The 24,821-nt window shown below is 39.2% G+C and overlaps 2 protein-coding genes across 5 annotated transcripts in view; one reads left to right on the forward strand and one right to left on the reverse strand.

The window, feature by feature from the left end:
- Positions 1-589: 589 nt before the first annotated feature.
- Positions 590-9,130, forward strand: IL4 (interleukin 4). Its single transcript, XM_007188557.2, has 4 exons — positions 590-724; positions 1,005-1,052; positions 6,197-6,322; positions 9,038-9,130. Exons 1-4 carry the CDS (start codon positions 590-592, stop codon positions 9,128-9,130), a joined length of 402 nt encoding a protein of 133 aa, XP_007188619.2.
- Positions 9,131-13,800: 4,670 nt separating this feature from the next.
- Positions 13,801-24,821, reverse strand: part of KIF3A (kinesin family member 3A) — a 76,534-nt gene continuing 65,513 nt past the window's right edge. For 3 of the 4 annotated variants that reach the window (XM_007188562.3, XM_007188560.3, XM_057540328.1), the window contains 6 exons: positions 24,647-24,757; positions 23,870-23,995; positions 20,246-20,299; positions 19,814-19,882; positions 19,105-19,229; positions 14,118-17,149 (listed from right to left, as the gene is read on the reverse strand). In XM_007188562.3, the coding sequence (XP_007188624.1) occupies positions 17,101-17,149; positions 19,105-19,229; positions 19,814-19,882; positions 20,246-20,299; positions 23,870-23,995; positions 24,647-24,757 (534 nt within the window). In that variant the 3' untranslated portion in view covers positions 14,118-17,100. Of the gene's footprint in view, positions 13,838-14,117; positions 17,150-19,104; positions 19,230-19,813; positions 19,883-20,245; positions 20,300-23,869; positions 23,996-24,646; positions 24,758-24,821 lie in introns of those variants that run through there. The other variant, XM_057540327.1, reaches the window with a different exon arrangement.

Here is a 24,821-nt window from a genome sequence, read left to right on the forward strand (position 1 = left end):
GCTAGGACAGCAGAGAATCTGTGCCTATTACTTTCCTTCTACCCAGAGAAAGAACCCCAGATCAGCTTTTCCACAAAAGGAGAGTTTCCCAGATGCCACCCATACTTGGAAGAAGCCAGGTTGAAATACTAATCAAGTCAAACTTTCTTGATATTACTCTATCTTTCCCCAGGAGGGCTGCACTAAAACAAATTCGGACACCTGTGGCCTCTTCCTTCTATGCAAAGCAAAAAGCCAGCAGCAACCCCAAGCTGATAAGACTAACCTAAAGAGCAAATTATGGTGTAATTTCCTATGCTGATACTTTGTAGTTAATTTTAAAAAAAAAGGTTTCATTTTCCTACTGGTCTGATTTCACAGGAACATTTTACCTGTTTTTGTGAGGCATTTTTTCTCCTGGAAGAGAGGCGCTGATTGGTCCCACATGACTGACAACCTGGTGTAATGAAAATTTCCAATGTAAACTTATTTTCCCTCAGTTTCAGCAATTTTAAATCTATATATAGAGATATCTTTGTCAGAATTGCATTGTTAGCTTCTCCCGGTAAACTGATTGTCTCTCGTTGTCAGTGCAAATAGAGATCTATTAATGGGGCTCACCTCCCAACTGATCCCAATGCTAGTCTGTTTACTGGCATGTACCAGCAACTTCGTCCATGGACACAAGTGCGATATTACCTTACAAGAGATCATCAAAACGCTGAACATCCTCACAGCAAGAAAGGTGAGTAAGCTATCTGGCACCATCTCTCCAGATGTTCTGGTGATGCTGTGCATATTTCTTAGACTGTGAAAAGAACATAACAGCTTCTAGAGAGTTGGTAGTTGGTGGTTGGTGATAGGATGGGGAGCAGTGTGGAGACTTTTCTCCTGGCACTTTTTTTCCCCGAGGGACCACAGGAAGTTTTCTCAGTTTGAGGGAGTCAGAGCTGCTCAGCAAGGCTTACCCTGTGCAGTTGGAGGTAACTCTTGTCTCTTGCTCTCTCGTTCCTGCCTGGGCCAAGAACTCATGCATGGAGCTGCCTGTAGCAGACGTCTTTGCCGCCCCAAAGGTAAGAGCTGTCCCGGGTCTGCTTTGGCAGATGGGTGACTTGGTGAGGAGAGCCATCCACAAGTGTTCGAACAAGAAATTTTTTTTAACATAAAGGGAACAGGCCCAAATTAACTATAATGGGTGAAACGTTTTCAAAGACTGAGAATTCTGATCTTTACTCTCAAATACATTTTGGTGTTTCTGGTTTCACTTGATTTAGAAGATGTGTAATAGAAAGCTTGGGTTTTGTAGTCATAATTCAGATCCCAGTCCAGGAAAAGCTCTTTAGGATTTTATCCAACCCAGGTCGAGCACCTGGAATATAGGAGGCACTCAATAAATGCTGTTGAAGGAGAGAATTTTTCTGGCCCATACATTTCTGAAAAACCAAATACTCGCACAAAAACAGATATTGAGATTACAGGTTGAGAGAGCTTTCATTTTGTCTAAGAGACTTCCTATGGCAACAGAAAAGGTATCGCCAGAGCCCCTCCTCTTCCGCAGCCTGGTCACCTAACAGCCCACCGGCTCCGGTCATGGCTGTCCAGAGACCCTCAGCTTGCTCTGTCCTGCCAACTCCCCTCTGGCTTGTCCAGAACCGTCCTGCTGGACAGGGGCCAACATATCCCTGCCTCCGGCTGCTCCTGCCAGAGCATCTCACCTTTCCTCCTCCTGCTGCATCTCACCCCCGCCCCCCGATCTGCAGTGGGAGGAGATAGATTTGACAGCTGATAGTGCATTTTTCTCTGACAAACACATGACTACAGCCATATCAATAGCTTTCTGCACATCAGTTCCTGTTTTCATGGAAACACACAACTGAGAATGAAAAACCCAAAGCTTCAATTTACCAGTGGTCTCCTAACCACCTGCTTTCCACATGTACTACAGGGTAACGTGGCCAGGAGTGAAGCCCTATGGGTTGGGCAGGGCCACACCCCAGCACCCAGGCCACAGGGCAGGCCTGTCCTGCTCGTGAGCAAAGCTGGTCTTCAGGCCTTTATCTGGACTATCTCACTTCATTAAAGATTATTCCAGGAGTCTGATATACAATGATATATAATACTGTAATATAATTATATAATAGTATATAATATAAACATATATAATATTATATAATACATATTATATAATTTTATCCTTCAGAATCTCATCCCGTATCAGACTGTATCTGTCCATCAGCACGTTGGAAGGACTTGGAGATTTTATATATATATATAAATTTATATATTATATATATATATATAATGTATTAATATTTTATATATCTCATATATTAATATTGTATATATATAGAAATAAAATAGCCAAGAGTCCACTGAGCTGTGCTCTGGGCTCTCCAGAGGTTGGCTGCACTGCTGGGAGGGTGCTACCAAAGCCAAGGGCAGGGCCCCAGCAGAAGTGCCGAGGGTTTGGAAGTGAGACAGTCTGTGGCTTTAGCCCCAGTTCTGCCATTAACTAACTATGTGGCCTTTGGCAAGTCTCCACACCTCTTTGTGCCTCAGTTTCTACATCTGAAGATTTGAAAGCAATTTTGAAAGTTGGTTGGAATCCAACTCTCGAGTTAGTGGAAAATGTTATTGTATGATATAACTCTTGATTAAAGGCAAAAACTGGTTGTAGAGAAGCAATCATTCTAAGAAAGGGGCCAGCGGTAGGAAATGATCAAACCCTCCATGACTGCGAGCCCAGTGCGACCCCACTCTGGGCTGCTCTAGAAGACCCAGCCAGCCCTCACCCCCGCCAAGGTGCAGGCCAGTCCCCGCTGCCTTCCTTCACTCTTACCTATCTCACGCCTTCTCCCGAACTGCTTCTATTCCTCCTGGATTAACAATCTCATTTTTCCATTCTTCTCTTTTCCTCAAAGACTCAGCACTGCTTACTTATCTATTAAGATACTTCAGAACAAAGAAAGGTTGTTATTTTCAAAACCCACAAAGGTGCTATGTGGGAGGAAAAGTTACTTCTTTGTGTTCTCAAGAAGAACATCTTTCCAAAATCCAGCATATTCATTTTAGTGCTTTTGGGGATCAAGAGTTCCATTATGCCCAAATTGGGTGGCATCCTGCTCTTGGCAAATGCTGGAAGAATGTGCCGATCTAAATCCTGGGTTCCACATGCAATGCCTCCCGAGTGTCTCTGAAGTTAGGTGGTCTGAGGAAGAGCAAGGTGGAAAGCAAGCAAGCTGGCTGGCCTAGGAAAGACTTCTTGGGTGGACCATTAGTTGGAGGTATTTCCTACTACCAAAGGGAGCAAAAGTCCATAATTTTTCAGAGAGCTCTATGCCAACCCTCACATCTTTTTTTAAAAGTGAAAGTAGAGGATTTTTTCATATATCACATTCGCTGACTAAATTTGGGCCTAAGTGGAGATAATGAATACAATACATACAGGACGGATCTGTATGTCCTTAAGTGAAGCTAGTCAAGACCCAAGTTAGAACTCTAGTAGAATCCCTGCGCAGAAGAAGTCTCCCAAGTGGTGTGCCACCACTGCTGTATTCCCATGAGGGGTGGGCTTCTATCTGGCAGGAGACCAGGCCTCCCTTTTGAGCCTCTTTCCTGAGCAGTTCTGAACTGCAGAGTCCGTGTGGCTCCTCAAAGTGTGCTCTCTGAGCTAAGCAAGGCACATTCAGGCAGCGAAAGCTGGACAAGCTGTCAAAAAAGTGGGCGGTCAGAGTGTCATCCTGTTGCCGCGATGCCAATGGAACTAAAACATTAAGGCCTTTAACTAAAACTGCCTTTAGAATTCCTTCTTTTAAAAGTTTTCCATCTGATTCAAACTCTTTTCTATACTTATCCTAATCACCTTTAGAAAGTCTTTTGAAAAATATCTTTTTAGTTATTTTTAAAGATTTTTTCATGTGGACCATTTTTAAAGTCTTTATTGAATTTGTTACAATATTGCTTCTGTTTTATGTTTTGGTTCTTTGGCTGCAAGGCATGTGGGATCTTAGCTCCCCGACCATGGATCGAACCCGCAACCCCCTGCACTGGAAGGCGAAGTCTTAACCGCTGGACCGCCAGGGAAGTCCCTGAAAAATATCTTTAGAGGGTGTTTTCCTACCTTAAATGGCTACATACTCAAAACTGAGACAGTATAATTTCTAAGCTCCTAGCCAACGTTTTAGAAAAGGCTCATCAGATTTTGATGGAAAAATAAGCAAAGGATCTCTTCTCCTTTTGGCATTCTTGAACCTCATTGTTCTCTCTCCAGCAACAAAGGCGTCTGCCTCCATCTGCATACTCAGCTAGTGTCTGCCTTCTCCTTGGCCTCGCCACCTCTGCTCACCCACAAAGCCCCCCAGAGGTATGGTGATTTATGGGAAGTTTCTTGACTCCCAGAGCCCAGAGATACTGGTGCTGCTCTTAAATTTCCAGCCAGAGTATATGCCCTTTGGAAGGACATGTACTTCATTAAGTACATACATGTCCTTCCAAAGGCCCTACCCATGGGCCATCAAGCTCCAGAGCGGAAAGGAGAAGCTTTCGTAGTCTAGGATTCTGGCGCCTCGGTCTGGGACAAGATCTTCCTGGAAAAACCCTAAAATATGAACTGCACTCCTAGAATTTAGCCTAAAGAAATAAGAGATGAACACAAAGATTTACACAGATGAATTGCTGCCACTTTATTTACAGAAGCAAAAAACTGCAGTGATAGGGGATTGATCAACTATGGTACAAATATGCCCTAGGTTCGTACACAGCTCTCAATCACGTGCTTAAACATTACTGAATGATTTAAGAAATTGCTAGTACTATATGTTAAGTGTAAAAAGGTTATAAAAGAGTATCAATAGTTGGTCCCTATTGCAAAAAAAAAAAAAAAAATATATATATATATATATTAAAAAAATCTGGAGAGATATTTACCAAAATCTTAACAGTAGTTCTCTCTGGCTAATGGGATAATGAGTGAATTCACTTTTGTTGAATGTATATTACTTTTATAGTAAAAAGTTTGGTAATCAGAAAAAATATGGAAGAACCTAAAAAGCTGCTTGGACAGTGCTTTTCATATAAATCCCCTGGAGATCCTGTTAATGCACATTGTGACTCAGTGGGTCCAGAGGGAGGTCTGAGATTCTGCATTTCTAACAAGTTCCCAGGTGACGCCCACGCTGCTGCTTCATGGGCCACATTTTGAGTGGCAAGGAACAAGAGCAGGTCCTGGCAGAGGCTGGAGACAGGTTTATCTGAGCTGGATTGGGCTCAAGCTAAGACACCCTCCAGGCTCCGGGCCTTTGTTCTTCAGTGGAGAGAGAGAGGACACACCAGGCCTGACCAGGCCAAGACACATTCCCTCTCCCAGGTCCTCAAAAAGAGCTGGTTTCCCACTTGTACAAGCCCTCTTCTGAGGCTCAAAGGTCCCCAGGAAGAGCCATGTGGCCAGACTCACACCAGGGCTGCCAGTATTCCAAGGAGGTTCTGACCCTGCACATTCGAGCCTAGAAGCCCCTAACATAAACTCTGTCCAAGGCCCAGCAACCTTTCTGAGAAGCTGCCCCTCATCTCCCCAGGCCAGACTCCTGGGGCACCTAGCTCTGATCCTGGCACTCACCTCTAGCTGTGTGGGGACATGTCTTATCTCCTCACACTGCTACTTCCCAGGGGGAGGGTTAAATGCAGAGTGCTGGCCAAAGTGGCACTGTCCAGGCCAAAGGATGGGCATTCATTTATTCAACAAACATGTGGGATTTCCAGGGAACCTGGATTCAAAAACTATATATTACAGGAATAAGAGAGAGCAGACTCTGATTACGAGCTGATGTACATACAACTGCATCCACAGAAAGAAGAGCTTGCAGGGGTAAAGAAACAGACATGGGTTGTAGATAGATGGCCCCGCATGCAAATCCCCACTCTCCCATTTACTTAGTTGAGTGACTTGATTCAGGTACCCCTTCAGCAAAACCCTCCAAGGGAAAAGAAATTGGGAGGTTTCAGGAAAAGGCTGCTGCATTTGCAAGTAACTGGAAGAGGTTGTTTACTGTGATGGGCAGCCTCCATTCACATGGCAGGAATACTTGAATACCTGATCCACAGTTGAGCACATTCACCTTTTCCACTTGTCCTTCTGGAAAGAAGAAATCAGAAGGAAACATCTCTCTCCAATGTTCAAAATCGAGCTAGTAGTGGCTATCTGTGGAATTTCTCTTTCTAGAACACAACTGAGAAGGAAACTTTCTGCAGGGCCGCGACTGTGCTTCGGCATATCTACGGATACCACAAGTGCTTGAACAGACCCCTGAATGGACTTCACAGGAACCTCAGCAGCATGGCAAACATGGTAAGCTGCATTATGCCAACAGCTTGCCTTCCAATGGATGGCAGCCTTACTTCTAAGATATTTCTCCTTATGAATAGTAGTACCCTTGGTTAATCAACCCATTCATTCATTCGACAAATATTTGTTGAGGCTCTGTGAGTGTTGCTTACAGGTGCTGTTCTAGGCACTGGGGATACAGTTCTTGCTCTTACAGAATGTTGTAATGGGTGAGTGAGAAAAGCAAACAAGCATATGATTCCAGTAGTGGTAAGTGCCATGAAGAAAAATACAGAACATATAAAGAACATACAGGGGTCATGAGGGAGAGGGCTGACTTAGTAGTTGGTGACATCATCTGAGCGGATATTTGAATTAAGTGACAGAGCCGGCCATGTTACTAATTTGGAAGGAACATTCCAGGCAGAGGGAACAGCTGTGCAAAGGCCCTAAGGTAGAAATGAGCTTCATGTGTTCAAAGATCAACAGGAGGGCCTGGATCAGAGTGAGGGAGGAGGATTTTAATAGGAGATCACACAGGGTCTATGGATTCTGCCCCAAGCATGGTGGGAAACTCCCACAGGGTTTTAAGCAAGGCAGAGACCATGATCTGATTTATGTAATTTTTAAAATGATCATTCTGGCTACTGTGCAGTAAATAGACTGAGTAAGGGTAAGCATAGAAGCAAGATGGCCTGCTGAGAGGCTACCACAGTATTCCAGCCTGGAGATGATGGTGGGTGTGACAGGGTGGAAGTGGCAGACATCATTAGATTTGGGATGTAACCACAAATAGAGCCAGAAGAACTTGCTGACACATCTATTGTGGGGGTGAGGGAAACAGTAAAAGGTGGCCTCCTGGTTCCTAGCCTGGGCCCCTTGGGAAATGGTTGGTGCTGTTAACAGATATGGAAGACTGGGGGTGATCAGGGCTGGAGGCTGAGCTTAAGGTCAGGAGTTGAATTTTATACATAGTATGTCTGAGGTACCTACTGAATAGTCACGTGAAGATGTTGATAAGCTTGTTGAAAAAGTCTGAAGCTTAAGGGAGATGTCAGAACTTGCGATATTAAGTGAAGAGTTCTTAGAAAGATGTTGTTTAAAGCCACAGGCCTGGACTTCCCTGGTGCTGCAGTGGTTGGGAACCCGCCTGCCAATGCAGGGGACATGGGTTCGAGCTCTGGTCCGGGAAGATCCCACATGCCACTGAGCAACTAGGCCTGTGTGCCACGACTACTGAGCCTGCGTTCTAGAGCCCGCGAGCCACAACTACTAAAGTCCACACGCCTAGAGCCCGTGCTCCGCAACGAGAGAAGACACGGCAATGAGAAGCCCGCGCACCGCGAGGAAGAGTAGCCCCTGCTCACCGCAACCAGAGAAAGCCCACATGTAGCAACGAAGAACCAACACAGCCCCAATGCAGCCAAAAATATATAAATAAATTAAGAAAAAAAAAAAGAAGCAGGGAGGCTTTTTTAAAAAAAATAAAGTCACATAGAGAAAGAACAAAATCCAAGGACTGAGCCCAGAGGCACTCTAACATATAGAGGTCAGGAAGAGGAGGGTCCAGCAAAAGAGACTGAGAAGTAGCCAGTGAAGTAGGAGAAGTCAAAGAATGCGTGGCACCCCAGAAGGCAAGTGAAGAAATTCTTTTAAGAAGAAGGGAGTGATCAACTGTGTCAAATGTACTAAAAGGTCAAGAACGATGAACACTGAGAATGGCCACTGGATTTGTCATGAGGGAGGTTACCGGTGATGCTGATATAAATGGAGATTCGGGAATGAAAGCCTGACTAGAGTGGATTCCATAGAGAATGGGGGTGGGGAGGAGTGAAAAGAAAGGGGCACTGAGTATAAAAACTCCTTCGAGGTGCTTTCCTATAACGTCACAGAGAAATAGAACAATAGCTGAAGGGCAGGTATGGCGCGAAGGAAGTTCTTTTAAGGTGAGGTCTATATGGAGCATGTCAGTATACCAGTGGGAATGATCCAGTAAGAGGAGAGAACTGATGGTAGGAACGAGGCAGAGCCAAGAGTAGATGTTATCTAATGCCAAGTAGAGGAATTGGGGACATTCATCCCCTCCCTGCTGCCTTATTTACAAGGTAATAGAACAGGGAGATGACACTACACTCATTGTCTCTTTTGAGCCTCTTAATTATCTTAGGAAGTAGGCACTATTGTTCCCCTTTTACAAAGGAGGAAACTGAAGTTTTTACAAACGAAGTAGTTTGTCTTAAGCAATGCAATTAATAATTTGGTAGAGCTGAGATTCAAACTGAAGCAGTGGCCTGGTGGTAGGTACCAGGAATCCTTTCCACCTGAAGGGCTGCCAAGCTATGATGTTTCTGGTTAATGGGCAGGGGGGCAAATGGACTGAATCTCTCTCTCAGCAGTCCAGATGGCCACGGGCTCAAGATGGCAGCAGGCAGGTCTGAGCCTCCACCTTCATGTTACGCCCCTGAGCAGAACCTAGCTGTGACACACCTCTCCAGGGATGGCCACACCCTGAAGGCAGACAGTTAGTGATGGTACAGTGGCCATTTCTAGGAGTGTAAGTAGCATGCACCGAAAACAGGCAAACCCTGTTGGCCTAGTGGCAGAGTCAAGCCAGACTGGACGGCCTGGTTGGATCATTGTTCAGGTGGCAAGTGGCAGCATAGGCTTGACCCAGGTAGACAGGCATGAGCAAGACTCAAATACTTAGCAATGCAAACTAATGAAATGTTTCTTTTGTAGACTTGTTCTGTGAATGAAGCCAAGAAGAGTACGTTGAAAGACTTCTTGGAAAGGCTAAAGACGATTATGAAGGAGAAATACTCAAAGTGTTGAAGCTGAATATTTTAATTTATGAATTTTTAATAGCCTTATTTTAAAAATATTTATATATTTATAACTCATCATAAAATAAAGTATTTGCAGAATCTGACAGCATGATGTCATTTTAATGGCATAGACTATATTTACTTGCCAACTTTTGGGGAAACCAATTTAATTTGCTGAGAGACTAAAATTGGTGTGGGAATTAAAAAGGAAAGACCACTTCCCTCTCAAGGAGTTCCCTCTCTCATTGGGGACATAATGCATGAAATGATTAAAGAATACAAGGCCACACAAGATGTAAATGATAATTAAAAGAGCTTGCAGAGTGGGTCCATAAGTCCCACTGACTATCAAGTAATTCTGAATTTAAAAAGTGTCAACTGAATGCTTAGAACATTCTTTTCCCATTGGCACAAGGGTTGCTATATTGAGTCCACGGTGGGGAAATAATTCTAGCACACTATCTGGCACTGCAGTGAACAATATTTAATGTCCTAATAATGTAAATTCTTTTGATTCTCAAGCCTTCGAACCAACCAATAGACAAAGCATAGAAGACTTAATTATGGTTACAGAACAGACCAAATTCTATCAAACTGACAACAGAAAAGGAATAGCTCAAAATGATTGAGAGGTAAAAGGAAAGAAAGAGAGGGGGGGCACCAACACTGTCTAAGGTTGATGGAATAAGAACAAGAGACTTAAGTATTTATTCAAACTTGGAAACGTGACAGAAGATCTAAAAATAACTTACTATAAAAAATTTGGAAGGGGCAGTATAAATAAGGTAAACTCTCACTTTTCAATGGGGAAATCAATACAAAATATCTAAAGTTGATAAAAAAAATAGTTGGCAAGGTGGTCAGTAATTGATGAATGTTGTAGTTGGGGATGGGTACATGACGGTTGATTACACTACTTTGCTTTTACACGTGTTTGAAAGTTTTTATAATAAAAAGTGAAAAAACCAATAAAGTAAAACCAATAGTAAGTAAATCAAGAAATCTTTGGAATTATAATGGTAACCACCAGAAAAACTAAAAACAAAAAAGGGAGGGTGGACTGTTGGGAATGGGACTTGGGATAAGAAACAGTGAAAGCAGGGCAGGAGATTTTTGGCTTTCTATTTAAAGTCTGTGTGTGTGACCATGTGCATAAGTGATAAAATGTTTTTAAAAGTTAAAGTACTAAAATTAAAAAGACAGACAATAACAAATGTTGGTGAAGATGTGGAAAAACTAGAACTGTCATACATTGCTGGTACGATTGGAAAATGGTAGCCATTTTGGAAAACAGTGGGGTAGTTCCTCAAAAGATTAAACATAGTTACTATATGATCCAGTAATTCTAATCCTAGGTATCTACACCAAGAGAACTGAAAACATATGTCCACACAAAAACCTCTATACAAATGTTCATAGCAGCATTATTCATTTATAGCAAAAAAGTAGAGACAACCCAGATGTCAATCAACTGATAAATGGATAAACAAAACGTGGTATAGCCATACAATGAAATATTATTTGGCAATAAAAAGAAAAGTACCAACACATGCTACAGTATGGATGAACCTTGGAAACACTATGCTAAATCAAGGAAGCCAGACACAAAAGTCACATATGGTATGATTCTATTTATATGAAATGCCCAGAAGAGGCAAATCCATAGAGGCAAAAAGTAGAATATTGGTTGCTAGGGGCTGCGGGGATGAAGGAAGAGGGAATGACTGCTAATAGACATAGGGTTTCTTTTGGGAGCAAGGAAAATGTTATGATATGAGATAGTCAATAATGGTTGTACAACTCTGTGAAAATACTAAAAACCACTGAATTATATACTTAAAAGGATGAATTTTATAGTATGTGACATATCTCAGTAAAGCTGTTATTTTAAAAAATTAAAGGAGAAAAAGAAGTGTCAAGTCATTGAAATTTGCCTTTTAAAGACATGTTCTCTGCAAGAATATGGATCTAGTAACAGTGAATGAGCATTCTCTTTTCATTCTTGCTCACACACATATGACAAAAATTAATACTAGTACTAAAATTATACCAAAACATGCAACATCTTTTTAACCCTTTCAAAATAAGGGAACAAATCAAAAGCTTAAAGTCTCACCCTGACCACAGCCAGTTTCACCCTGCCCACATAAAATACCAGCATGCCAAGGGCAACAAGTAACTAAGAGAGTCATGGAGCCTTCTAAGGCCACAATGAAAATTTTAATTTCCTTTCTTCTTTGATTGAGACTCATTTGCATTCAATGGCTAATGTGAGCTGTAGTCTGCCACAGGATATGACTTGTGGGTTATAGTTTGTGTATGAGGCCAGAATGGTAAAAGGAAAGGCAGTCGGAAGAAAGATTTAGAGCAGGCCATAGAAGGGACATATGCAGGCTCCAGGCAGGTCTGCCACGGACGGAAATACCCAACAGTAAGCCCTGGAGTTTACCAAGGGAGTGAGAGAACATGAATCAAGGAGGACATACATAAGAAGAATGAGTGAAGAAACTTCAGGATTAAGTGAAAGTTGAGATGCTTGTCGCTTAAGCACATTCACTTAGGAAACTTAGTTACAGCCCATACCTACTTCATGGGATGTGTCTCTTATCTGTGCATGGAATGTGTGACACGGAGAGCAAAGGCTGATCCCCTCCCTCCCTGCTATCAGCTACTTCCACATTTTACCTATGAATATATTCTATCTCTAACTGGTATTTGTAGGTAATAAATACTTATTGAATAAACGAATGAAAGAAAAAAACATTTTGCTCAGATCTATGGCTGAATGTCTTTCATTGAAACATTCTTGGGCAAGTTAGAAATGCCGGCCTCTGATAAAAATGCCCCAGGGGCTCTCTTGTTGCTATTAGCCAGTGCCCTGTCCAGGTTTCCCACCCTCGTCTGCATGTCATCTTGGTCAGCTTCTTGGGGTGCCCAAATCATCTGAGAAGGGGGAATTTCAGGGCAGAGTGCAAGGTACAGCTTTCTCATGGCCTGGCCTCCCAGCATACAAGGTTAGCCTCGCAGTTCCTACCACCTTCCACTGAGGGCAAGGCAAGCACTTTTCTCTAGTCTCGGAGCCAATTTCCTGGTTCAAGTCATCAGTTCAGTTGGAGCTCCATTCCCAGGTGGAGTACTAAAACCTCCTAGTTAGCTGTCTTTGCCCCGAGCACTCAGACATTCTCTCCTCAGCTCTCTAGTGTTTCTCTTCTAATCCATCCTTCGTGTCAACTTCTTCCTAGTTCAACGTTCAGTCTCTAACACCATGTCAGCTGCTAGGGAGGAATGCTGTGCCTGGTAGCTCACCATTCACTCTCCTTCACTACAGCCCTCAACATGCTGCACTGTCATTCTCCACTTTCATGGTCATGAGCTTTGCAAGGACCTTCTACTCAGCACAGCATGGGTCCACAGTAAGTACAGAAGACACCTGGTGACTGAGTGGCATAACTCATGATGGAGTAGAAATCAAGGCAAACATAATATTTCTGTAATGACTCTGGTAGGTTGGGTTAGGCAATATCCTCTTGTGAAGATTGGTATCAACTCTGAGAAATATTTTATTCAGTTGTAAAGTCCCAGTTAAATTCCTTTGTAAAACTGGAGAAATAAAGTCTTTGATTAAAAACTAAAATTTCCCCAGCCCTCTCAAAAGGGGTAGGGGAGGGGAGCAGGTGTAGAAGAATGTCTGATCTGTCATATTCTTTAGTCAGAGCCATAAACGTGTTTGGGTAAGACAAAGTGATGTTCTGATAACGTTGATAAAAGTAACTTGAAGACTGGGTCACAGGAAGCCCAAGATAAATGCTGAGAGGAAACAGGTTCTTTTTGAAGTAGCCTCTTCATAATCATTTTCCCACACATTTGTTCAACTTCTGAAGGAGGACTGAATACTTCATTTGCTTTGCAAATGAAAAAGCTTAAGAATGAGACATTCAGATAATGTTATATAACATGTGCTTAGAAGGCTCCTCCAAGCTTGCTTTAAGTTTAGGCTGCAGCTTCAGAATCGTGTGAACAGTTCCTGCAGGCACATACTAACCATGGTACCTTAGGCTGGTACTTGGGGTTTTTATTTTGTGGTTTTTTGTACTTGGTTTTAAAAAGAGATTCTTGAGGGTCTTCATAAGAAGGCGGGATGGACAACGACCTCTCAGCAGCATCCTGACAAACAGGCAGTAATAGGTTCCCTGAGGGTGCACCTTAGTGGTGTCGCTTGGTGATAGTACAGCTCCAGAACTCAACTGGGGAGGAGGGGCAGCGGGTGGGAAGGTGCACTATTGCTTATCTTGCTTACACTATGGCAGGCCTCTAATTTTATTTCCATATTCTACAAACATGTGTAGGAGTTTTACACCAGCTAGCAGTTGGGAAGAGGAAGAGAGCAAGACCTGAAATGGCCAGAAGCGTCTCCTCTCTACACAAAAAGCACACTGAAATCCTTTGAAACTTGCTGACAGATCAAAACTTCTCAATGTCCTCTGTGAACTTCTTGAGGCTGCCTAGCACAGTGCCTGGTAATCAATAAATGTTTGTCCAAAGAACACATGATTAACAATAATCCAAGCAATGTTATTGTTTTGGAGATATTTTAAGCTCATTAAAAGTTTTTGAAAGAGATCATGATATCGTTACCAATAAGAAATGTCTCCTTTTACCTTTTAGTGAGATACATTTTCCATACAGACTTCTTTAGGTTTCTGTTCTCAAACACCTAATGACAAGGATAACAAAACCTGGATTAAAATATTTTTGGTGAAAATAAATTTTATCAATGAGAACGGGCATTTTAAAAAACATCTCTCCCAGGTTTCTGTATCATGATGATTTCTGTTTAAAGATCCACAACATTAAGAGTTTCTGGTATGAAATTACACAGGTCTCTCTTAACCTCATGAAACTGAGAGCCAAGCACAAAGAACCTGTCTATTAAGATCAGGATGGACATAAACACAAAAATAGCTCAGTAAAGAAGCAGACCACTATTACAGGCACTAGGTAAAGATTTTTATTTCTTATTTAACCATGCTGTATGTATACATACAATATCAATATATACAACTTGAACAAATACAATATATACATAAAATACAATGAAAGTTGGCTTTTGAAATTAATACGACAAACTCATCATATGATTTGTAATTTTGGCCAGTATACAGTATTGTAGTAATGTTATTGAAGTTATTAATGATTTAAATTAGACTACAGTATAAGTTCAAAGGCACTAGGAAGATCTATGTTTTCTTCTAGCATTTTAGATCAAAGAATAACTAAAAAGGAAAACAAATGCATACATTAAGAAACTGGGCAGACACTGGCATACTTAAATGTAAACTCTACCCGTTCTTTAATTCACAGCCCTGTAGGGAAGGGAGGGACTTTCCTTAAGATAAGAGTTAAGGGAAAAAATATTTTTAAAAGACTAGAAAGAAACAAAACAAAACAACCTAAACCTATAATCATAATTTTAAAAACATGTTACAGTTGAAGTAGCACCACCCTCTCCCCCAAAGTAACCTTAAATTTCTTGCAGCAAAAAAAAGTCCCCTTTTCCCAGAAAGTAGATGCCACAGCATGTCAAATGGATTCTACTTGTGGGACGAACACATAGATGTAGAACCCCCACCTTGATTACTCTTATACTTCACAAGAATCTAGACAAAAATGGGGAATACTATTATATTTTAATATCCTTATTACTACATGTAATTGCAAGGTTTACTAAAGAACATACCACAAACAACATTCTACCAAGGCTCCTTTTAATAAATATTACTTTTTTAAATTAAAGAGAAAAATAGCCATTCAATAACCTACTTATATGTGACACTCATTTTAAATCTGCTTCTTATATCAAATAATGAGCAAGTTTGTTCATCTATAGACTTTCATGAAATGAACACCGAAGTTACAAAATATTTCATTTGTGGACAACGACACAAAGTAACTGTGAAGAAACCATAGAAATACTATGATTAGAGCTAAGTGAAGAGCTCTAAAGTCAGGTTCCCATGTTTTCACATGGATACTCAGGCCTGGCTCCAATATCTAATCTTGGTATTAAATAAGATGAATATTTAATGCCCATCTGGTATAATCAGTTCTAATGTAAATGCTTTAATAAAAAAAAACTGCTGAAGTAGCCTGTTTTTAAAATCCCTCAATGTTTTGACTTTTTATAGATTTCGTTTTGTTACTGCTGTGGTGTGGAAAAGAAAAAAACCCTAACATACTGGCTTAAATTTTCTATAATGTTTTAAAGCTTAATTCTAAAGTTATTCCTTTTCTATTGACTGGATGGTTAAAGGGTAGACACGTGCATTTTTAAAAAGAAGAAGTAGTCATATTTTTTTCCTACTGGTAAAATTAAGATTTCTCTAGAGTTATTATTAACAGAGTTAAATATGCATCTACAATTGCCAAGATATTCTGCTTACACAAAGCTTTTACAAGACATAAATTCACCTCAAGTCTTCATGGTACCTAAACAATGCCCCACAAAGTTATAAATGTCTAACTATCTTACACGTTACAAAGAAAATGCTGCCAGTTAACTGCAATTCTTATTACCTAGAAAATATTCACCATACACAGGATATTTAGTACATCACCTTTGGAATGTACTTTAAATTTATGGACACATTTTTACCACCACCTCACAAATAACGCTACATTCACTCACTCCCATTCTATATACATCTTTGTAATTATAAACCAAAATTTAACCAAACTTACTAAAATAATGTTAACTTAATAAATACTCATTTATGAAGTCTTAAAACTTGTAGCCAATGTGTTTCAGGGCTGATTACATAATTTTAAAACTCATAAAAGATATATATAAACAATTCTATGACTTTTTTTTTTTTTTTTTTTACTATTAAATAAAAATAATTTTTATTTTAGAGGTACGGTCTAACTGGATTTGTCAATGGAAGAAATTCAGGGAAGAATATTTTCTTTATAAAATAAGAAGAAAGACAAAACAAAGTGTTTTAAAGGCAAAGAATTAAAAGATATTTTTCTTGCTTTGTCTGTATTTTCTAGAAAACGGAGACCTTTCTCAGTTGGGAGAAACAGAGCAATTTTCATCAAAATTTAGAACTCAGACACAGGAAAGCATCAGTTAATCATGTTTCAAAGTGAATTTAAAAAAATAATACCCATAGAGGCAAATATTAGTGACCAGTATTTAGCTTCTTAATTTTCTGCAGCTGTGACTCCTTTATATGTAGGTACAGATTCAATGTTTTAAGAAACATGAAACCAAAACAAACAAACAAAAAATTTGACTTGAAGTCAAAGTGGCAAAAAAAAATCAAGAGAGGTCCAGATGAAACATATCTTCAACTTTTGTTTTTTAAACATGTATACTTCTAAAGATTGACTATCGAATTATAAAATTTTCTATAGATCAATAAGATCACCCATCTCATATTTTAAATGCAATGAATGTTAGTATAAAAATTAGAACATAATTTAAAAGGCCAGGTGGGTGTTAGGATAGAATCATTTCTTAGATTTGCAGCCCATACATTCATATATAACAGGAAAACATAGGACAATTAGACCTGCAACTTTCTATGTGCAAAACAGGACTTATATTTTTTTTTTCTATTTTGAATATCCGGTTATCTAAATATACAGTAGTTGAGTAAATCACTAGCAGATTTATGTATACATTTAAACTGCAACTCTCTATAGTATAAGCTGCTCTCTCAACTTCCCTGCACAGTATAAGTTGAAAACTAATATGACAATTTGAACAATTACCAGTTGTACAATTTTAATGTTATATTAACTTAATATATATAGACTAAAAGTTATTAGGCAAATTATTAGTTCCAGTCTTAATGCATGATCTACAGCTTCCATTATTTGAAATAACACAAAAGTCTTCAGTGTTTTAATTAAAGGTTTTGTCCAGGCATGAGGATATCACTAATTTTTATTTTGACTTTAAGTCTGTAACATTTACTGAAGTAAAGAGTCAATTACAGTTTCAGGCTTTGCAGAACGCTTTCTGTTTGGAGAAGAGAAAAAGAAAACATGAATGCTTTCCTAAAAGACTGAAATGCAAACACTTTACATAATGTAGTAGACAATACCAGGCAGCCATAGAGTCTAGAAACAGGCCAAGGTTTGACATGCTTGACCATGAGATCAATTAATGTCTGCCTTTTCAGGCTAGGGAAAGGTCACCTAGAGTGAGCACAAGAGCATGGCCCTCCACTCCACCACCCACAGTGATGAAGGAGTGAGTGAACGATAAACTGGACTAGACAATGTGGACAGGCCAAGCGGTCTGCATGCTTGCCAGATTTGAACCCCCTGATTATCTCTTCTGGGGTATGCTAAAGATGCCGGCTTATTCAGTGAAAATCAGAGTCACAAATCATCTGAAGCAACAACTCACAGATGACTGTGTAGGAAATGATGGAAATGTTCCATTAATCCATCATGTTTATTGCAGTTTTACTTATTAGCACACTGAAATATGTGCTTCTAATGAGGAATATCACATTGAACATTGTCAAGCAATGTAATGTAGTATCAATAAACCATTTATCGTGTATATTTGTCTATAATTATGGCCATTTACTGTTTTCAAAATACAGCAGGCTAATTCTGGTACACAGAGATGCTGGGTTTGGCTCGTCGAATGTTAGCTCACATTTTCTTTTTTTTTTTTTAGATTAAACCGAAAAAGTATATATTTTAAAATAAGCATTCTGAAAACTGTATCCAAATACCTTATCAAATTATTTGCTTGTTTGTTTTAGGTCCACATAGCTTTTAAAAAGTGACTAAAGACGGAGATCTCATGTAAATAATCCTGATTTCTGGCTTCTCCTTTGAAACAAGAAGATCCAGAAACCATGGGCCCTCTTTCCCCAAACTAACTAGAATCAGGGTAAGAGGCCACTCACTCCAGACAGAACACGCTCCGTTTTGCCCCAGCTCACACCACAGCCTATTTTTCTCCCACACTGAGGTCAACTGTCTTACCATTTATCATCATACTTGCACTGTTACTTTTCTTACTAACTGCAGAGTTAAGAGGAAAATACCTCCATTAAAAGTGGAAAAGTCAAAGACAGAGAGGAATTGGTGTTTCTTTGAATTGATTTGCTTCATTCATTAATATTACATGCATGGCTTCTGCGGGCATATGAAATGCTTTTAATGTCTGACATCTAAATGCTGAAGAATGTAAAAATTTGTACACTTTTAATATGCTACTGATTCCTCCTCCCCAAATTTATAAAACTTAGGTTATGTCTATGAGATTATGTAACACAAAAATATTAAAACTTAGACTTCACCCTACATGTAACTCAAAAGTCTAGGTACTCAAAGTAGGGAAAAATATAAGCTTATTATTTCCTATCATTTCAGGAGTCCCAAAGTCTGTTAGTCAGTTTAAATAAGCTGAACAGTACTTAATGTAGGGAAGGGAGAGAAGAAATAAGCTCCAGCCCAGGGCTTTCACATCCTCATTTCTCTGGGCTATGTTACAATACATATAGACTACTCAATAGTCAAAGGAGAGGGAAAGACAGAGAAGTTTTATTTAACTGGTGACTGAGGAAATCAAGGTTCTTGGGGCAGTATTCATGACAGAAAAATGAATCAGCTGAATACAATACCTTGGGAGTCTAATGAGGCAAATTAATTAGCATCTCACTAGAATAATTAGTGTAAGGATTAAGGAATTAAAATAGTAATGACTTATTATACATTTGGAAAGAACAAAGTAAATTACAATAAATTCTACTACTCAGGAGGGCTAAAGAGTTGGAAGACCTTAATTCTTTAGCCAGATTTTATTTACTCAAATCGTAACTACATAGGACTTCAATATTTAGTTAAATATATCAGACAAAATACTTATCATGTTAACTAAATTTCCTTTAAATGTACTTAATTTGAAAATCTCATTGCCTTTGGCTCATGGGACTCAAAGACAGTTTTTACCTTCTCCCTGTCTTTGGCCTTGCTTTCCCCTTTGAAGTACGTGGCCTCTCTAATTTCATCAAGGACTGCCGTAGGCTCTCCTCGGTATAGGCAAGATATACATGGGAAAGGTCCACTTCAAAGGGCTATATGTAAAGGAAATAAACACAAGACATTCTTACAGAAGAATTCAAACCAGATTTGGGGGACGATTTAAAATACTAAATAAACTCTTAGGAAAAACAGCCAAAGACAAAACCAAATAAATATCTAAAGATATCTTTTTCTAATGCCATTTATCTCAAATGTATTCACCAAGTGTTGGTGAAGAAGCCCTGACACACTATAAATTCCTTAGTAGTAAAGAAAAACTGTTGCTGTTTTCCCTAAAGCTGCTACTTCCTCTTGTTGACCTAAGACTTGGACCAGCTTTGAAAAGGACAGACTTATTCTAGTCTCTAACCAAATCCCCAAGGCCCAGAGAGATGGTGAAAAGTCTCCAAAGAGAACTACATGCCACTTCTGTCGTAGAAATGATAAGCCTGCCATCACGACTGAAGGTGAACAGAACTGTCCTAATAATCACCCCATCCTAGAGCCTCTATTCTCAAAATAGTAGCCTATTTTTCAGCTGAGCTGATTAATAGATATCATAATGATAACACAATTTAGTGACCCACATTCCTATAAAGAACCAACTGTAGTTTTTTTTAAAAAAAAGCACTCTTACGTCTTTCTCCTTTTTATCAGGAACTGGAGTCTGCTTTCTCATGTTATTTCCTGTGTAGGCAACACATTTCTCAAAAAAGGAAAAAAGAAGGGGAGGAGAATTATCTTAATTAGCAATTAATACTATGAATGAGGCAAATTACTATGAGATATACTGATGGTACACTCATAAAACATGATTTGAATGCTGGAATAGAAAGGGACCCCAGAGGTCATTCAGTCCTATACACCAAACTACACCATCTCTACTATGTATAACACACAGAATATTCTGTGTGTTATAACATAATTATTAAAACATCTTATCCACCCCAGTGGCTTCTCATTTGATTCATCCTCTGGACCACCCTTCTCCGCATTGTAGCCAGTAAAACTCCAGTCTACAGGAAGTATTCCGTAAGTATTTCATGAAAGGATGAAGGTTAATACTCACTAGTTGCCATTCCCCTATGTCTTCATTCCAATGGACATAGTTTTCAATCATTTCCTTTTAAAAGAGTCAGAGATGATCTACTTTTAATATTTAATAACATTTACAATACTGAAAAATATTCATGGAACTAAAATCTTAATATAGTAAGTGAAAAAATTTAAGTCTCAAAACATTATATACTGCATGATGCCCCTTTTATATATTTTAAAATATATACTTTCAAGGAATACATGTAGATACAATTAAACTATATAAAAATAAAAAGCAAAGAAATAAAGAACATGGCATTCAGGATGGTGGTTACCTTGAGTTTGAAGAGGTAAAGGGATAGAAGAGGCGAGAGGGAAACCATTTGGTTAGAAACAGGTCACTACCATGGTCCTAGCTTTTGTTTTGGGTGACAAGTTCACTACAAAATAACTAACTAACTAAACAAAAGTAGGCCATCCAAGAACCATCAAGGACAGTATATTGTGAACCAAATATTAATTCTGTGCAGCTGAGGTCCAAAGGAAAAAAAAATACTAAGGCTTATATTCAGACAAAATTCTTAAAGCTGTATATAGATGCAAAATAAATTTTTAAAAATCAATGTTAGAAATTAAAGATGATACAAATAGATGGAGAGATATACCATGTTCTTGCATTGGAAGAATCAACATTGTGAAAATGACTCTACTACCCAAAGCAATCTACAGATTCAAGGCAATCCCTATCAAACTACCACTGGCATGTTTCACAGAACTAGAACAAAAAATTTCACAATTTGTGTGGAAACACAAAAGACCCCGAATAGCCAAAGCAATCTTGAGAAAAAAAAATGGAGCTGGAGGAATCAGGCTCCCTGACTTCAGACTATACTACAAAGCTACAGTAATCAAGACAGTATGCTACTGGCACAAAAACAGAAATATAGATCAGTGGAACAGGATAGAAAGCCCAGAGATAAACCCACGCACATATGGTCACCTTATCTTTGATAAAGGAGGCAAGAATAGACAGTGGAGAAAAGACAGCCTCTTCAATAAGTGGTGATGGGAAAACTGGACAGCTACATGTAAAAGAACGAAATTAGAATACTCCCTAACACCATACACAAAAATAAACTCAAAATGGATTAAAGACCTAAGTGTAAGGCCAGACACTATCAAACTCTTAGAGGAAAACATAGGCAGAACACTCTATGACATAAATCACAGCAAGATCCTTTTTGACCCACCTCCTAGAGAAATGGAAATAAAAACAAGTAAAAAAAAAATAAACAAATGGGACCTAATGAAACTTCAAAGCTTTTGCACAGTAAAGGAAACCATAAACAAGACGAAAAGACAACGCTCAGAATGGGAGAAAATATTTGTAAATGAAGCAACTGACACAGGATTAATCTCCAAAACATACAAGCAACTCATGCAGCTCAATATCAAAAAAACAAACAACCCAATCCAAAAATGGGCAGAAGACCTAAATAGACATTTCTCCAAAGAAGATATACAGATTGCCAACAAACACATGAAAGAATGCTCAACATCATTAATCATTAGAGAAATGCAAATCAAAACTCCAATGAGATATCATCTCAAACCGGTCAGAATGGCCATCATCAAAAAATCTACAAACAATAAATGCTGGAGAGGGTGTGGAGAAAAGGGAACTCTCTTGCACTGTTGGTGGGAATGTAAATTGATACAGCCACTATGGAGAACAGTATGGAGGTTCCTTAAAAAACTAAAAATAGAACTACCATATGACCCAGCAATCCCACTACTGGGCATACACCCTGAGAGAACCATAATTCAAAAAGAGTCATGTACCAAAATGTTCACTGCAGCTCTATTTACAATGGCCAGGACATGGAAGCAACCTAAGTGTCCATCAACAGATGAATGGATAAAGAAGATGTGGCACATATATGCAATGGAATATTACTCAGCCATAAAAAGGAACGAAACTGAGTTATCTGTAGTAAGGTGGATGGACCTAGAGGCTGTCATACAGAGTGAAGTAAGTCAGAAAGAGAAAAACAAATACCGTATGCTAACACATATATACGGAATCGAAAAAAAAATGGTCAGAAAAACCTAGGGGCAAGACGGGAATAAAGATGCAGACCTACTAGAGAATGGACTTGAGGATATGGGGAGGGGGAAGGGTAAGCTGGGACAAAGTGAGAGAGTGGCATGGACATATATACACTACCAAACATAAAATAGATAGCTAGTGGGAAGCAGCCGCATAGCAGTGGGAGATCAGCTCGGTGCTTTGTGACCACCTAGAGGGGTGGGATAGGGAGGGTGGGAGGGAGGGAGATGCAAGAGGGAAGAGATATGGGGACATATGTATATGTATAAATGATTCACTTTGTTATAAAGCAGAAACTAACAAATCATTGTAAAGCAATTATACTCTAATAAAGATGTTAAAAAAAAAATCAATGTTAAAGTTTACTAAAATATTGGAAAGACAGAAATTTGGGGAAAAGAATAATAGAGGCTGAGATTTTTAAATTATAGTAGTATTTAGAGTTAGCATTTTTCTAGAGATGGATGGTAGTGATCACTGCACAACACTGTGAATGTACTTAATGTCAATGAACTGTATTCTTAAAAATAGTTCACTGCAGCACTATTTACAATAGCCAGGACATGGAAGCAACCTAAATGTCCATCAAGAGATGAATGGTTAAAGAAGATGTGGCACATATATACAGTGGAATATTACTCAGCCATAAAAAGGAACGAAATTGAGTAATTTGTAGTGAGGTGGATGGACCCAGACTCTGTCATACAGAGTGAAGTAAGTCAGAAAGAGAAAAACAAATACCGTATGCTAACACACATATATGGAATCTAAAAACACGGTACTGATGAACCTAGTGGCAGGGCAGGAATAAAGACGCAGACGTAAAGAACAGACTTGAGGACACAGTGGGGGAAGGGGAAGCTGGGACCAAGTGAGAGAGTGGCATGGACATATATACACTACCAAATGTAAAATAGATAGCTAGTGGGAAGCTGCTGCATAGCACAGGGAGATCAGCTCAATACTTTGTGACCACCTAGAGGGGTGGGATAGGGAGGGTGGGAGGAAGATGCAAGAGGGAGGGGATATGGGGATATATGTATACTTATAGCTGATGCACTTTGTTGTACAGCAGAAACTAACACACCATTGTAAAGCAATTATACTCCAGTAAAGATGTAAAAAAATAGTTAAAATGGTAAATTTTATGTATGTTTTACCATTCCCCCACCCACACACACACAGAATTAGCATCCATAAACAAGGAGAAAAGGTTAGCACAGGAGTTTTGTTTATTCTAATTATAGGATAAAGAATGTTGAAAGAATAAACAGGACCTATACCTTTACATGAATTACATGAATTTGGCCTTCCTCCCAGGACTAAGAAATTCTTATTCAGATACTTAGTTACTCAAACAGAGAATTATGTATTAAGAACAGTTAACAGCTGAAGTGAAATGTGATGGCCATTAGTTCAAGAAAATTTTATCATCAGCAACTGAAATGTAAATATTTACCATTAATTAAATTAGAAATTATATTTCTTTAGTCCTTAACCCCAGCCAAGTGACCTAATACCTAGGACAGAAAACTTCCCACTTACCTGATAATCCTGAGGTATAAAGTTATCAATAATAAGCATCTGAAGTCGAAGCTCCCGGCTAAGTTGTCGAATGTTCTCCAAGAGGCCTTCAATTTCCCTCTGATGTTCCTGTTGGAGATCGGCCATCTAACAGAAAATCAATGAAAATACTAAGGACAAACAAGATTTTAAATACAAAACAATTCCATCTGACATAGGGCAGTGGTCTAGGAAACCTTGTAAGAGCTTATCCAGTTCTTTCACAAAAACAATGGACAGAATAACACTATCTATCATTGTCTACTCCATGTTATTAGTTAAGGTTGGAAATAGACAATTGAGCTTAACAGCTGAAATTAAAAATTGCAAATAGGGCTTCCCTGGTGGTGCAGTGGTTGAGAATCCGCCTGGCAATGCAGGGGACACGGGTTCGAGCCCTGGTCTGGGAAGATCCCACATGCCACGGAGCAACTGGGCCCGTGAGCCACAACTACTGAGCCTGCGCGTCTGGAGCCTGTGCTCCACAATAAGAGAGGCAGCGATAGGAAGAGGCCCATGCACCGCAATGAAGAGTGGCCCCCGCTCGCCGCAACTAGAGAAAGCCCTCACACAGAAACGAAGACCCAACACAACCAAAAATAAATTTTAAAAAAATTGCAAATAAAGGCAAAAATTTTATTTCTTTAAAATTGTAAGCACACATTATGATTCCTTTAGGATTCTTAATCATACTTAATCAAAGAAATTCTTTTCTAAAAAATTCAAACTACAATAATAGGTAACTTCTAAAAGACCAACCTCTGACTTCGCAGCCATCAGCATAGTCCAAACTTTCTTTAATTTCTTGGTCTTTCCTTGCGCTTCTTCTTGCAAACTGGTATACTTTTCTTCAATATCCAAGCGTTCTTGCTATGACATAAAGTGATAAACTTCAGAATAATTTTCTTCATTAAATCACAAGTTTAGTTATTTA

Source organism: Balaenoptera acutorostrata, chromosome 2 (assembly GCF_949987535.1).
Source record: "Balaenoptera acutorostrata chromosome 2, mBalAcu1.1, whole genome shotgun sequence".
Classification (NCBI taxonomy): Eukaryota; Metazoa; Chordata; class Mammalia; order Artiodactyla; family Balaenopteridae; genus Balaenoptera; species Balaenoptera acutorostrata.